General features: G+C 49.6%; 1 protein-coding gene across 7 annotated transcripts in view; it reads right to left on the minus strand.

Moving 5' to 3' along the window:
* Positions 1–12770, minus strand: part of SIM1 (SIM bHLH transcription factor 1) — an 80034-nt gene extending 67264 nt beyond the window's left edge. For 3 of the 7 annotated variants that reach the window (XM_085020922.1, XM_085020809.1, XM_085020956.1), the window contains exons 1-3: positions 12318–12770; positions 11236–11839; positions 1858–1940 (exon numbers count right to left, since the gene is read on the minus strand). In XM_085020922.1, the coding sequence (XP_084877048.1) occupies positions 1858–1940; positions 11236–11410 (258 nt within the window). In that variant the 5' untranslated portion in view covers positions 11411–11839; positions 12318–12770. 7 annotated transcript variants of the gene reach the window in all.
* Between the last annotated feature and the right edge of the window lie 3637 nt (positions 12771–16407).

The raw sequence follows: 16407 nt of genomic DNA on the forward strand, positions 1-16407 counted from the left end.
GGTGTCTAGATGAGAAACCAGTGGGGCATGCAAATGGGGGAAAGGAACTGAGTGTGGTAGTTTTGACTGAGATAACCCAGGAGGCCTTGAAATTGTGAGAGGAGAAACAGAGCTAGAATCTTAGGAAGATGCCAGCATTTACAGCCAGACTGTGGGGAGAAAACTAGAGGAGCAAGCAGAGAGAGAGAGGAATCCAGGAAATTATGCTACTTTCAAGACTGAGGGAGAGGCAGAATGTCAGGTAAGCAGTGTCACCTCCACCCAGTCTTTGGCCAAATATCGCCTTCCCCCGTGAGTTCTTCTGCAACAGTCCCCATTTAATACAGCCCCACTGAAACACAACTCTCCTCCTTGGCCTTCTTATTTTCTTTCCTGGCACCTACACCACCTGTCATACTCTGCAGGGCACCTATGTGGGTTTGCAAGGCTGCTGGCCTTGGAATGTCAACTCCATGAGGGCAGGGCTTTCTCTCTGGCACACAGTTGGGCCTCTTATATTTGTGGAATGAATGAGGTCAGGTAGGATAAATGAGCATCTAATACTGGACATCGAAACATAGTGGAGTCTCTGCAGAGCACAAATGCTGAGAAAGATGCTGACTGCAGGGGTGTGGGAGTGAGTGGGGCAGGGCAAGCAACTGAAACTGAGAGATCACTAAGTCCTTCCAGGGATGTAGGATAAAGATGAGGAAAAAGACTGGGCAAGAACTAGACGGTGAAAGATTGTTTGGATTTTCTCTCTTGTTTATATTGATGAGGGAAGTTAGGTGGGAGTATGGAAAGATTTGGGAGGGGTCTGTTGTGAGAGACAACTGATGGAAGGTGTCCCAGAGAAAGGAGAGAGACAGCACCTTTCTAGTTAAATTCAGAGGCAGGGAGGCCAGACCTATGTGGGAATGCTCACACGGGCCTTTTCTTGCTCTATGAAACCAAAATCTCTTTGTCCTCTGGGATGGAGGGAGGGACAGAGTACCCATGGGACAGGAAAGGCTATGACACTCCCTCCAGGAGATTTTGCTCTTGCATGGTCCAGGAGGGAAAACCGGTTCCCCAATCTGACGCTGCTCAGGTTTGAGGCTCCCACTGGAGGACCCCGCGGTGGACTTGAATTATAAGAATAAAAGGGTGGAGGGTAGGATACAAGTGTCCAGCCTGAAAATGCCACCGGGAGTTTTACTCTTTTAAATATTTGCTAGGCGACTTAAGCGGGCAATGGGCAATTTAAAACGGTGTACACTGCAAATAGCGCGGTAATGGGCGCGTCCACCTTGGATAAACTCATTACCTGCGGAGGAGTATGTATGTGTACGTCGGGGTCTGTACATGGCCTGAGCAGGCCCGGGGTGAGGGCACGTGAAGAAGAGAGAGGAGGAAGCCAGGGAACTACAGGAAGGAGATGGAAAGAGTTGCAGACGCAGCTGGATCCAGGATGTGTGGGCTTAAAGCGTTGACGGGCATTTCTACCAGATTCTTGTTATTTCCTGGATAAATGCTTCATTTCGGACGGTTTTGTAGCTCAGCCTGGGCAGCCTGGCTGGGGCGCTCGGGTTCCCTCTGCCGAGTGGTGTCAGATAGCGCCCCCTCCCTCTGTTCAGCCGTCCTGATTGGGGCTTTACTGGGCTCCCTTCCAAACCCAACGCGCTGACGGTCACCTAGTCTCTCCCTCCGCCTCGCGAGGTGCCATCCACACCCAGCGAGGTTATTATGAGCTAAACACTTCAGCTTTCTAAGGAGTTGTAGGGGCTGCGAGACAGCCACTTCCGGACCGGACCATTTTCTGGGATACACGAAGCCTGGATGCCCCGCCCGCACCCGGGCCCTCGAAGCACCTGCGCCACCAGAGGCCCAGGTCAGTACCTGGAGCAGGTGGGAGCCCAGTTCGCGGCCAACGTTGTCCAGGGGACTGGTCCTACTCGAGTGGCCCCACGCCTCGCCGAGCCCTGAGGAGACACAGAGATACCCTTAAAAGACGCACTCCGACCCGGCTGGCAGTTTGAGACTAGTTTAGCGGTCGTCACACAAGCTAGCTCTCACACACCGCCGGGTGCCTTCTGGGCTCCCTCCCCGTGGACCAGAGCGAATAAATTACTGCTCTGCCCACTCGGCTTCCGGATAGGGCGGAGGTCAGACTCCCTTGTCCTCTGCGGGGTCGGCCGGGGCTTCTCCGGAAGGGCGGGGCCCTGGCTAAGTGCACCCACCCCCATCCCCAGGCAGGCTGTGCCCAGAAGGGGCACCCGACACCGCACCACAGCGATAACTTTTGCGTAGATTCACTAGTGTGCTTGGAAGGGTGAGAGACACTATTTCTAACTCCAAGTTTCATCATCCTCCTTATCACGAGACCGAGGGTGTCCATACATCTGGCGAAAGTTGCTGACCTTCTGAGCGACCTGAGAAGACCGGCCAAGTCCAGGTCGTCCCTGGTGGGCTTTGATTGGTTGCGGCACTCTCCAGCCATTTACTACCCTTGGGCCTCTGACTTTAATCCCCTTCAGAAAAATCCGTTTGCTTGGGGATGGCTTCCAGCACCAAACACTCTACTCAATCCTTCCTCTGCCTTTCCTCTCCTAGTAGCTCCCCTCTTACACGTCCTAACCTCAGGCCCCCACACCACCACCACCACCCACCACTGAAAAACCCACAGGCTTTTCTGAGGCCACTTATTTTCAGGTGCTAACACCATTTTACAATATTTTCATTCCCTTTTGGGTATAAAGAATCATTCAGTATCTCTACTTTTCAGGTATCATCTGTTAACAAATACGACCCCTTCCTCTCTTTGATGTTCTCATTAAGATCTTCTCAGGCTTTGTCACAAATCATTTCTCTGGTGATGCCTAAATAATAATACCCGAGTATGCCCATGGCTGATTTTTTAAAATTAATATGGAGTCTGCTCTAGTACCTGTTAGCAGAAAGAAAATGAAAAATAAGGCAGAAGAAACTTGCCAAGAGCAAGGTTGAACTACTTATGGGTAATATCTTTTAAGAAGTTGCTGCTGAAATTAATTTAACTAAGAAAACTCTTCTATGCTTATCCCATTAAACAAGGTTTAACATGACAAAAAATGTGTGTGGGGAGATTTACTGCATTAAGGGACTATGAAGTACCCAGTGACAAACCCTCACATTGTAATGTGCAGGTGGGGACAGATCTTTCAAAAATAAACAAGCAGTTGGACACTTAAAAAGTGTTGGTCAGGAGCTGCCGAGAAAACTGGCGATCAAAACTCTGGTAACCAGTAACCGTGAGCGCCCCTTAAGCTCAAATCCTGTCTTTCGGGGTGTTTGCACATCTAAATAAATCTAACGATTTCCCCACTGCTCTGCAAACACTGTTGCTCCCTGCCCTGGCCCGCCCGGACTCCTGTCCCCTCCCTCTCCACTCAGCAACCCCTCCAGATTCATTAGCCCACCCCAGCTTCCCTCCCCAGACTGACTCCACTGCCCTGATACCTGTGGTCCTCCTGGACCATTTGAGAGGGCCTCCGCCAAGACCGCCTGTACACACCCCTTCGCCCTGTCACCTTTCCTTTGCTCCTCCAGTCTTTGTCAAACTACCCTCTTTGGTTTCTGGCACAAACTGTTCATTTTTCCATCCCCATCACAAGTACCCCCCCAAGAGGGGGGGAAGGGGTAGCCAGGGAGGTTGCAGGGGAGGAAAAGGGAAAGGATCCTGCTGGAAGAGCCGGTAAGCGGGTGGCCCTGGCCCTTGGACATCCGGGCCCAGCTTCCCTGGGGCGAGGGGCAGGGCGCTCCGGATGTACGGGGAGCTGGCTGAGGCCACGGTGCATCTGGTATCCTGCCTTCCGCAGCTCCCCAATGGGTGTGAAGCCTGCGTTTAGAGCCAACAAACAAAAGTCTTTATTCTAAACTTAGGAAGGTCCCCCAGGGTGGGTGGGGACGGCCGGGAGCCGCCTCCCTAGCCGAATCACCTGAAAATCCCCCGGAGCTGGGCTGGGGTTAAGTACTGGTTCCGAACTCCCGGAGCTAGCCTCGGCCGCTTGTGGTCTCAGGTTGTGGCCTCATTAGTATGCGCCTACCAGGGGAAAATAAGACTTCCCGGCAGGTTAATAAACAGCCGGGCTGGCGAAGGTTGACGGCGGCCTCCCTAGCCCTCTCCTGCACCCCCGACCCCACTCCCCACCCCCGCCCACTTTAAGGAAACTTTTGCTTTCACGGAGCATTGCCTTCTCTTATGTTCCGGGTTGAAATCTCCATCACACGGTTATGTCTGTGTTAATGTTTTATAAGAGACTGGATGCCCTCCTCTACCTGCAGGCGTTCTTGACCTAATACCAGCACTGAAGTGGCCCTTCAGGCTGCCCAAGAGACCTTCCAAGACCGGGTCTGGTCTTGGGTTCCACCTTCCGAAAAGCCCGGGGTGGGCCAGAGACCCCCTCACCTTTTGCCTGTGGTGTCACGTTCCCGCACCCAATTTCAGTTGGCGAGGGGGGTAAGCTGAGATTTCGTTCCTGCACTTGACCTACCGCAGAAAATTCGCAAATCCTTTGATTGTCTGTTTAAAATGAGGAGGAAACCAGCTCCCATTGCGGCAGGATTACAGTGGGAACAAGATCTAAAGATTCTCTTGTAATTCGGTGAGGCTGAGGGAGCGGGATTTTGCAAAAGAGAAAAGGAGCTCTGTGAGGGAGGCGATAACTAAATCGGGTTTTAGACAAAAGGATTTTCCTCAGCTAAAGTGGCCGAAGACAAAGGAAAACATAATCTATTTTGGAAGATTTCCAAGATATGCCACATTAACCTTAGCAGATAAATTTTGCTTCTCCCCGCCCCCCTCTTCCCTTAAAGTCTGGTTTATCATATTTACATAAGTAGTGTTAGGAGGGATGTATCTATTATGGATCTAAAGGGCTAGCTCACATTTCATGTGAAACCTCAGGCGAAGTTTCACTGTTGCTTTACCCTCGGTGCGCTGTTGAGCCATTTCCATTTAAATACCCCCTGACCCAAGGATTACCTCAATGGACTGACTGCACGGGTTTTGTAATTTCCTGAAAATGAGATTTCGATTTATAAAACAAGAAACCAATTAGTAACCAAATGAGGCGAAGTAGATCCACTAAAATTGACCTAATCCCACAGGCACAATTTAGGCCCGTTCTTGGCGAATGAATGATGAGTCCCAGTCTAGCGTGAGCTCAAAGCATCATCCAGCTGTGTTATTGCAAGCAGCAAAAATAAATTGATCGAGCTTTTCCTTCAGAATGAATTTCATACGCTTGACAAAATATAGATTACAGACTCGGCATCATCGCCTCCTTCACTCAGACAGGAAGAGGAGGAGGGGGAGAAGAGCATGTTGTACTGTTTTTTTTTTTTTCTGACTTTTAATAAATAAACACTATATCTCAATGGAACGGTGTCCTCCTCGTAGTCGGTTCTGAGACTTCATCTCTTGGATGGATCGCCTTTTAGGCAATATGATGTTGCTGGGGGAGCTGTCCCATCACCTGACTACAGCTTGGTGTCTGAGGAGGGAAAAGCCCTCCGAGAGACCCCGCTCCTAACTTCGGGCCCTGGGGAGACTTGTCTCAGCAAGCTGGTCCTTCCACAGGGCCTGCGTGCCCTCACAGAGCGCGCATTGGCCAAACCTTTCCCCAGCCCAAAACGGAGCGGCCTTTGCTCGCGGAGTCTCAGTAGCTGGCCTCTCTGGGGAACAGAGGGACAGAGACCCGGCGAATTAGCTGAGACCGAGAGCCCAGAGCGGTCACTGGACAGGACTTCACGCACCGAGGTGCACTCAGCCCACCTCAGGCGCCGGCGCGGCCTTCTCGGCCACCTGGCGGGTGTGGCCGACCTTCCAAGAGCGTCGTAGCTGCACGGGGCTGGGCTTGTCCCGCGCAACAGCCTGTCCCCCACAGTGCGTGTGTGCCCTGAGATCCTACCCCCGCCTGGGCAGCTGCGCCCGGGGGGTCCAGTACTGTCGGTGCAGATCTGGGGTGGAGACCGCTGGTCACTGCCGCGACAGTCTCCCTCTCGGTGCCCTCGTCGCCTCCGGGGCCCCAGAGCTAGGGCTTAGGGGGCGGGCCCGAGCCGCAGAAGAACAGGAACTGCAGGGACGAGGGACTGGCGGGGTTCGGCCAGGTCCCAACTAATCCGTGGGGAAAACATGCACAGGGCTTGACAGTGGTGCCCTGAGTGGTGGCGGAGAGCTTCATGCGGTGTCTCCCCGAGACCCCGGACCTTCGAGGGTGGCGGGTCCGGGCGTTGCCACCGCCTCCAAGGCCAGCGCGAATGAGGCTGATAAGGCTGCGCCGCGGCGCATCTTCCTTCGGTTCCACTTGGCAGCTGGGACTCGACAGCCGCGCAGCGGCGGCCCCATGGGTGGGCTCTTGGCTGAAGTTTTGGACGAAGTTGGGTCCTTGGGGCGGTGGCCGCGGACACACGTCCGCACCGGCCGGGTCTCCGCTCAGCACGGCTCACGGAGACTCCCTCGCGCCCCTGGAGGGCCGAGCCCCGGGCCCGCGCGGGGCCTGAGGAGGTTGTGCGAAGGCCGGGAGCGGGCGCTCCCCGGGCTGCGGCCATCTGAGCGGAGGCGGCGGGTCTCGAGCCGCCGCCGCCGCCGCGAGAAGAGAATGGGCCTCCTGCACGGCCCTGGGTAGCCGACCGCGGCCTGCACGGTTCTCCCTACCGCATGCTGCCTGCCGTGCGGGAAGCAAGGCAAGGGCTTCGAAAGGGTCGCTGTCCTAGGGTTGGTCCGAGCCACTGAGATCGAGTGACTACGCTCAGGAGCCGCCTGCCCGATGGAGTTCCTGGGAAAGAAGGTTTGCCCCTCAATTCTCAGACCCTGTTTAAGTGTTTCTGATTAGCAGGTCTGTCGCTAAATAATTGAGGGTTTCTCGCCCCCACGCAAAATTTAAAAGTCCATGGATCAGAGACTGGCAGTGGGTGAACAGCTAAAATCATAAGGTTTTAGCTGGATCTAAACCTCATTCTCTTGAGAACTATCTGAACATACAGAGAACTGAGGCACGAATCCATAGGCTGGAACTCTGTCCACATTTGTGTCTGCAAAATCTCGAAGCTGCCAAGATTTCCCTAGAATTGAAAAATAACGCCTAGAAATCAGATTTGTCCTCGGGAAATTCAACCTGATTTTAGCTTCAGATGGCCGATTGTACTCTGCCCAAAAGTATTCTGCCATAGCTTATAACACTTTGTTGTTGTAGTTGTTTTTTTGTTATTGTTCTCATTAGTGATTACTCCCCCCCCTTTTTTTTAAAGTACCCTTTTCATTGATGTGATCTACAATTTCTAGCACATAAATCTGCCTTGCAAATGCTCTGCACGGAGTTTAGTTCTGCACTCTACATTTTAAGTCAACATCAAAACTAGAATTAAACAGAGAAAACCAGCGTGGAGCGTAAAACTATGCTTAAAGGCTTTTAAATGAGAAAAACTTCTGTAAGAAAATAAACATGGAAACCTAATGCTCAATCATTTCCCCAAGCAGCAAGAAAAACAGCCTTAAATCACCTATCCACGTGGGAAATGGGGCCTCTTTTTCTCTTTCAGTTCCTGGCCTCAAAAAATAAAAGGTGATTAAGGATTTCAATCTTGAGGTGAATATTATGGAAAGGGTCTGTGGAGGTTGGTTTAATCATCCTTTCCTTTCAGCCTTGGTAGAGGCTCTCCTTCCTGCAGTTACTAATTTCAGTTCTGTCATTAAATTTTTATTTTCACAAGACATCTTGACAATGAAATGGTAGTGATGTTATCAAGATTCTGAATGGATATAGATTTGGAAACATCTGATCTTTTCAAAGGTTATTCTGCAAGCCACTACCCCTCCAGTCAAAACTATATTAGAGTTGAATAACAAATACATATTTTTGTTGAATTTTATCAATTTTGTTAACAAATAATGTTATATCTTTTTTTAAAAAAATTCTGCTTTTCTGGTTTTGATAACACCAAAGACTTATACATATCTAGATGCCTCAATTTTTCCTTTGCAGAGGTATTTTATATTAGAATATATTACCAGTTGGGAGATATGAGGTTTTAATGATTTCACAGTAATCATCCCAGAGTTTTGTTTTTTACTATGAAATCTCCAATCTAATGCTTAATTCTTAATTATTACCGGCACCCATATCCTAGTCCTCTGTTCTCTTTCTCAATTGCCCCCTAACAGCTCAATTTTATCTACTCAGATAAATAAAAGCTGAAGTTTGCTCCCAGACAAGGAATCTACTAGACCCTGGGGAGGGGAGTGGGAATTGTATTCAGCAAATGATAAGGGAGGGAATTAGCTATATTTTAAGGATTTTTAAATTTGTTTCAAATGTAAGTATGAAGGGATTTCTGTTTGTTGATTTAAGTAAGACTTTTGGCATTACTGGGTATTATAGATAAAATGGAATATGAGCAAAACCAGTGAAGTTTTACAGTCATTGTAATGCCTGTAATTAAGATCACCAGATTGAGAATTATTTTAGTTGTATGCCTAGCAAAATCCATATTTTACATGTGATAGAAATCTTCCCCCATGATGAAATAGTTACCTTCATCCCAACCCTAAAATTTTATTGAAGACATACTATGTGCTAAGATGGTGTCAAGATGGATGTAAAAAGAACTTCATTTTCAAACAAATTCTTTCCATTTCTCATCACTAAAAAAGATGACCCGCAGTTTCCCCAAACAGCTATGGACCCAATCAAGTTCTTCCCTCTGCCTTCAGTCAATAGCTGAACCCAAATTTGGCACCCTCTGCAGGTTGTGCCTGGTTCTGAGGCTGTTGATTATTTCACTCCTTTGACGCTGTTGGTTTTATTGTTTGTTGCTGTAGTTCTTTAATATTTTAAAGGGGTGTATCTGAGTTTGGGACTTTTGAGGCTAATATGTCCTCAAAATTAAAACCTCATCCCTAGGAACCAGCTGTCTGGATGGCCCTGTCTAACTCACCCAGTGGAGGAGGCTGAGGGTGAGTTATGAGCTCAACAGTAGCTGGAGAAATAAATGATGTGCCCAGAGTTCACACATCGTCCACCCCCTCCTCCCCATAAACTCACACTCTGTCCACAAAGGAAGGGAGAGGAAGGAGGGGCCCGGGGCCCAGAGCCGGAAAGGAAGGTGAATGTGGCTGAAGAAAGCACAGTCACCTTTAAAGTAGCCACAGGGGACAGGCCTGGCCACCAAGGGGACTCTGGCAGGAATCTTACCAGCGCTCTTTTTTTAAAATAACGAGAAGTTGGCTAAGAGAGTTTACTTTTTGCTCGTCCTATTTATTTGTCATGCGATGTATAATTTGTGGAGTTAGCCCTTAATTAAGCAAGAAAGCTTACTCTCTTAAAAACAAAACCCAAACAACCAAACCCAACTTGATTCCCTCCAGCTGCGCCTACCCGGGGTCTGCACTACACAGAGGAGCCCCTGGCCCAGCGACTCCCCGTGTTCTGGGTCCCCCTCTGCTCCTGCCCGGGAACTCCGACCCGCTTTTCTTTTCCTCCGCGATTACTCGCTGCCTCACAAGCAGCACATATGCTTCTCCTGATCAAACAGCGAGCGACATCGGCACCGATAATTGACGAGACCCGTTAGAAATCACGCAGAAAGGGAACCCACTGAGACCGCAGGGGCTGACAAATCACTGCTAATAATCCTGTTAGGAACAGAGCGGCCAGCGAAGTTCACAATAGCTTTATTTATATAAAGTAGGCGCTGACAGTATAAAGACAACGAGATCTCTTTTTTAAACAGAAGGCAATGTAGCATTAAGAGTAATTTCCCCACCAGCAATTCCTAGCACAGTTTAAATAGGAAATGAGGTTTTTAATATATAAGTTCCTCCTTTCCCCCCCCTTTTCCTTTCTTTCTTTTCTTTTCTTTTTTTTTTTTTTTAAACTTTTCAGGTACATTAGGTTTTGATTCCTCTCCTCCGTGGTTTCCAGGGTCAGATGAGATTGTTCAGGGACCTGCTTTTAGACAAAATGACTACAACACTATTTGTAGTTTTGAATTATAATTTCAAAGTTTTCTTTTAGTGGCCCTGGCTAATTTGGAGGCATGTTTTGCAAGATTTTGATTTAGACAATAACTTTCAGTCAAGATGAAGAAAAAGTGAAACTCAAAGCCCCATAATGATTATTTCCTTCCCCCTATTTCCTCAAAAGGAAACAACAAACTCCCAACTTCCAAAATCAACAATAACACAAACCTCTCCGGGTCAAATAAGAGGTTCTTGTTTGTACACAAACAGGGTTCTTTCTCTTGGATTTTTGTTTGTTTAGTATTCTCTCCTTTACATCTCCAAATTCCCTTCCCCAACAAAGACATATCTAAAATATATTTTTAATCTGTGTATATTATTTAAATGTGGGTAAAGGAAAGAATAAGGAGATAGAAGAGAGAAGAATCCTCCTAGTGAATATAAATTGTTTTATACAGGACAGCTTTCTATGAAGGCTACTCTGTTCTCACATGTGAATCTTGACAATCTAAACATACATTTTAAATCATGTCAACATCTCAGCTATTCTAATTTCTAGGCCTTATAAGAAGACAATATCCCTAGAGATCTGTTTGCCAACCTACTACATAGAAGATAGTTTCTAAGTGGTCTAGTCATTTTAATTCAATCTTAGGATTAAGCCCAGAGTTGCAAATCACCAAGCCCCAGATTTAGTTTCAGAATCTGTAAACACCTCAAAAACTCAGAATAAATTTACTAAAAAGTAGTAAAAGGACTAGGTAAATTTAGGACATATTTGTTCATGGATATGCCTGTTCCTCATCTGCAGAATTACTGACATATAAAGAAAATATCTGGCTTAGCTAGCTTCATGTACATGGGTTTATCTAGACAAAAGAAAAATACAAGAATCTGGAGGTGTTCCTGCTTTAAGCTAAATACAATTCTAACAAAAGTAATAAAAAAAGAAAGTCATGTTTGGATTAGTTAGTATACTTTCATTTGAGCTTTATATCTAAGTGTTGACAATAGCACTGTTGGGCTGCTTCCCAATCAAACACATCTGATGGACTGAAGAGAAAGTGTTAATGGGGAAGTAGAAAGAGCCAGGAAAAGGCAACAGAAATTCTAAATCCAGAGAGCTCCTTAGTTAGGCAGCCATGCTAAACTTCTCTTTGCAGAGAGTGTGCATGTTAAATGTGAATGTAATTCTCTGCCCAGTGGTGTAGGTTCATTCACTGGCAAATCCTGTACCCCTTCTGCCTTTGAAATTCCATCTGGGCAAAGTCACTTACCTTCTGGGAACACTACTCTCATTTTGAGATAGCTGGTGGTGAGTCTGATTATGGATGCTTTGTCCAGCTGCGAGGTGATAGCCGAGGGCAAAGGCAGTAATTTAGCCAGTTCATAAAATTCACTGTTTTCCTTCTCCCTCCTAGTCCGGGCAGCATTTTTGGACTTCTCTTTCATCGTGTCTCGTTCCCCCTTTCTTCTTACAACATAAATTCCACAGATTCATCCAAAACCAAAAATAAATTTTCAATTAGAGATCACACTTGGCAAAAACATAAAGCATACTCTGGTGAGACTGAAGTCTTTGCTTCAGTGTTCTGATGGTGGTAAAAGACCAACTCGGCGACCAGAAAATACTTTCTTTAAAAATCTGGGATGCGAGTAGAGGAAAGTTGCAGATCCACGGCAATTCGGGCAATCCTAGGCTTCGCTGGGTATCAAATGTTGGCGGGACGCCGGAACAGCCAGCCTGTTCTTCGGTTCCTCGCGGCGAACCCGGGTCCTCGGGAAATCGACATAATAATCCCCGACGTTTGCTCTCAGTCCCACGGCCTTTGAAGCGGCCCTTTGGGAAGAACAGGAATGCCGGACAGCTCTTTCAGGCCACTGTGAAGACAACATCAGAGCGTAAGAGATCTGCAGCTCCACAATCACTCACGCGCTTTCCCGAATTCCGAAAAAATGGCCGGGAAGGGCCTCAGCGCGCCTCGGCTTTCCTCGCCAGGCTTGGTGTTTTGGTTGGTTGGTTGGTTTTGCTAAGATATGGAGAAATCAGCAGCGAGACTGAACCCCCTGTAAATACTGCTCGCATTCTCTCACCCCTGCCAGACACATTCTCCGGCCCCCTGGGAAGTTGCCCAAACAACCAAACGCAGATTTTGGAAGACCCTCGGGAGCCCCCTCGGCCGCGGGTCCCCGTGCCCGCGCCCAGGCCAGGCGCACATCCCAGGAAAGCAGGTTTCCGCAAATCAGAATTCCTCCAGAGCGCTCGGGCGCCTTTCTGTCCCCCCACTTTGGCAGGTCGGGAACTTGGCTCTTTAACTTGGGTCTCAAGTCTCGGACATTCCTCAAAAGTGGCACTTACACATCAAGTCCCTCGGGACTGCCGAGGAGGCGACCCCGCGCTCTCCTTGCCCAGCAGGGGCGGCAACACGCGGGGCACGGCAGCGCCAGGTTAACAGGTGGCACATTCACAACAGCCCCTCACAGGCACCGCGGGGTGGGAGGCGCCCGGCCTCACCCCTCCGCCGTAGAGCTGCGGGCGCCGCCGGGCGGGCGCCGCCGGGCGGGCGCAGGGCGTCTTCCGCTTCACCTACCTTCAGTCCCCGCTGGCGGCAAGGCGTGCGGAGGCGCCCACCTTTTAACTGTACTCATGCCTACCGTCCAACTAAGCCACTCCGCGGGCCTCTCTGCTTCCCACCCGCAGAGAGGAGCAGAGCGCGCCTTGACTGTCTTTTCTTTTCTTGGTCATGAATTGGGGGAGGGGTGCGTGGGAGAAGGAGGAGGGTGTTGGCTTTGGGACGGCTGAGGTGGTTCTAGAGTCCTCCTCCTTGGTAGTTGCTACGAAGCCAATATTATCCCTAATTGGAAGCCAAAAGCGCCCCCCTGTAACTTCTTTATGGCTTATGGGGTTTAGCTTCAACTTCACTCCCGGGCTTCTTCTCTCCCGCCCTCCCTTGATGCCACTCACAAACCTCCTTGCTTTCCATTGGCCTGGCGCGTCCCGGGGCATCACGCTCATTGGCTGACCAGGCTGAGTGACGCGAGCAAGCCCCGCTCCTCCCCCCCATCCCGCCCTCCGGAGCTCCTAGCTATCTGCTTGCTTACCCGCGTGGCCGCGGCGCTCCTAATGAGACCAGGGCACCGGTGTCTGCGCTGCCCCGCAGCCGCTGCCGTTCCCAAACTCCCGGGCCCGAGGGTGATGTGCAGGACCCGCGCTCCCCACGCTCCCGTGAACCGAGCGGCTGCGCCCTCAGCCCTGAGTGCCGGTCTCCCAAAGCGGCGGAGAGGCCGTGGGGCCGCAGAGGTTGGGCCCGGTGCCTGGGGCGCCCGGCAGGAGAGGCAGGAATAGGCCAGGCTGCGCGCTGCGTTCGACCAAAGGCCCACCAGGCGGCCGCGTCCTTCCCGAGGGCAAGTCGCGGAGCCCACAGCGTGCGCTGGCCGGTGTTAGGTTATATTTCCTCTTTCGCCTTTCTCTGAAGCCACAGCGACACCGAATTCATCGCCAGAGAATTGTTTTTAAATTAATCCCAAAGAGGAGCGTCTTTTTCGAAGTGGGTCGAATTTGGGGGCTAAATTGTTCATCGTTGAAAGCTCAGTCATGGAGTTTTCCTATGGGAGCAGATAGGGGACACTAGGGGAAAAAGAGGTTACGATTCAGGTCAAAATAGGGTTAGATAGAGTCGTTGATAGAGAAGTAGGTATCTCGTAACAATGCGTTATCTTAAACGTGAGCGAAGACTTTTTGTTGGGTTTTGTTTTAGGAAACAAAAGTCCAATGTGAATATTCCTTACAGAAAGGATACAGCCTGCATAAATGGATTTACAGCATTCCTTTATGGGAGCCAATTAAATACGCTAGTAAGTATGATTGCTGACAAGTTATATTTAAGAGAACCTCTAATTTGAATCGCCTTCTCTGTCATCTGAGGATAGACAACAGATAGCAACGGAAAAAGTTCACTCGACCTGGAAGACAATTATAGCTGCTTACGAATCATTCCATACAGATGCGATTCCCTGCTTGGTTTTGGTGCTGCTGATAACCACGATTCTGCTCCTGGAGGTGGACTTGGAGGTAGCTGTTTCATCAGCGATAAAAGAGTGAAAATACCAGTCATGTTGCACTCCTATCATTTGTGCCGCTAATTGCCTCTAAGAAAACATATACTCTGAAGAGGATGGTGTGCCATCCTGACGATATTCCGAACAACTTTAAGAGCATTTGTTCAAAAAGACATACATCTGCCACCTCCTTGCTGCCCAAGGGCCGTAAGCTCCCAGAAGGACATTTTGGGGGGTATTTACACATCTGGGAAACACCTGGCAGGAGAAGGTGGTGAACGTTCTGGATAGAAAGATTAAAAAAAAAAAAAAGAAGAAGAAGAAGAAGAACTAAACAGAGATTTTGTAGGTGTTCCCAAACTGGAAGCCAGAGAATGGGCTCTAACCTAGAAAGAGGAGTCATTTCCCCAGAAGCTGTTGCCACTTAGAAACCTGGCTCTGGGCAGTTCAACCAAGCAATGCACTCAACAAGAGATGCGGAGGGATATGGAGTGTACTGTGGCTCCCTCATACACCGGATTCCAGAAAGACCAGATAAGATCAAGTTTACTAATAACAAGAAAAGGAGGGGAGGGTGGAAAGGGTAGGAGAACCTTCCCGGAGACCCTTCTTTCTCCCCAACCCCCTGACCCCCAATCTGGACAGATCTTAAGGGTAAAATGGAGGGGCCTGACGAAGCAATGGCACTTCAGGGGTACAAAGCAGTTTTCTCTTCCAGCTGTGTTCTAGAAAGGATTTTAATTTAAGTCGATGGTTATTGTAAACCCTATCTCTACTTCAAACAAAAGTGCAGGTGTGTCAGTGCTTTTCTTCTGCCTGAAACCCTTGCCTGGGGGCAGGGACTCTGAGTGGTCAGGCAGTGCCAGGCTCCCCATACAGAGTGCGTTTTGAGCGGAAAACCAGTGTTTTGCAATCAGAAGCAAGATAGATGGGCAAAATGAGTATGGATGTCGTCGCACCAAAGACGACGTCGGAGGTGGGGGCCAGGAAGGCTGCTCCTGCTTCGCAGTGAAGCTCAGCAGTCGATGAACCGAGTGGGTGTCCTTTAATAAACAAAATGAATGCCCGGCCATGTGGTGACTGTCCCCTCGCTAAGTCCTCCGCACACAACTGTCTGAGCCGCGTTTACCGAAAGAGTGAATTAGCATGGCGATGTAACACCTGTTTTTCTAATCTTTGAACCCAGGCTGGTGCGGAAACGCGGCTCCGTCACTGCCACCGCCCGGCGCGGGCCGGGCCCCGCACCCTCCCCGCCGCCCCGCCCGCCGCCCGGCGAGCACCGCGCCTGCGGGGCGGGAACCGGAACCTCGGGTGCCTCCCACGTGCTCCGAGGATCGCTGTTCGCCTCTAGCAGGAGAAAATTTACATCAGTTTCTTGACGCTGAGACTCTAAATCTATCCACCTCTCTTTGCTAATTAAGGGGCAAAGTCCCAGCAAGGAAAAAGACAGGCACACGCGAACCACCAACACCAAACTGGAACCCTAAGAGTAGCTAGGCCGCCGCCTCCTTGCGTGGGTGCTTCACACTACAGCCCTCAGACGCTCAGGCACTGTCTATGCGGCCCAGGAACATGATCCCAACGCGGGGGGTGGGGCAACAGGAGCGGAATTATAAACAGATACCTTCCTCCTCCCTCGCCACTAAGACTTTCCCTGGCAACACCAAGCCCCTCCCCACCTAGGAGGGCACACAGACTAGAATGACCGAGCATCGTACCCTGGCCTCTTCTCCCGCTGGCATAACCCCAGGTATTGCCCGCATGGATCCCGCCCTCAAGAGGCCTGGACTCCAAGACTTTCAGGGGTCCAGGGCTCACATTCTGCCGGCAAAGTGTGCCCGCCGCAGCCAAGCCCAGAGCCGAGAACCTACATGCCTGTGAGTGCGGAGTCCAAAAGGAGTGGGCCTTCTAAGTGCAGCCCGCCTCCTCCTACGTCAGCTGGAGACCAGACAAGAGAAGCTGAACCCTTAGATTGTAAAAGGAGGGTACGCCCTGAGGAATTCTGGTACAAATCGTGAGCCGGGTTTCAGCAGAGCGACCCCGACCCCAGCTTCGGGCACAGACCTCTGTCCCTTCTCTGGTGACTCTTTTCGCGCCCTGCTACTTCAGCATCTTATCAAAAACCAAGGTGATCTCTATCTTCCACATCACCTCCTATAACGTTAAAAAAAATGAAAGACTCCTAGGGACTCACACATGTACTTTTACACTCCATATCACATACGCACAACTGTACAGAGCACACAGGCACGGATTTAACTCAATGGCCAAGGTCAAGCTAAAGGATATATTTTAATCATGATGCAAAATCTGAAGATGGTCACTTAAATATCTCAGTATGTGATATGAAGATGTTCACTCTCTACCACTAGAAAAGAGAATTTATCTCA

The sequence above is a fragment of the Sus scrofa genome, chromosome 1 (assembly GCF_054392235.1).
Source record: "Sus scrofa isolate SSC_HxYL_T2T_F1_AM1 chromosome 1, Sscrofa_HxYL_maternal_Yorkshire_Landrace_v2.0, whole genome shotgun sequence".
In the NCBI taxonomy this organism is placed as follows: domain Eukaryota; kingdom Metazoa; phylum Chordata; class Mammalia; order Artiodactyla; family Suidae; genus Sus; species Sus scrofa.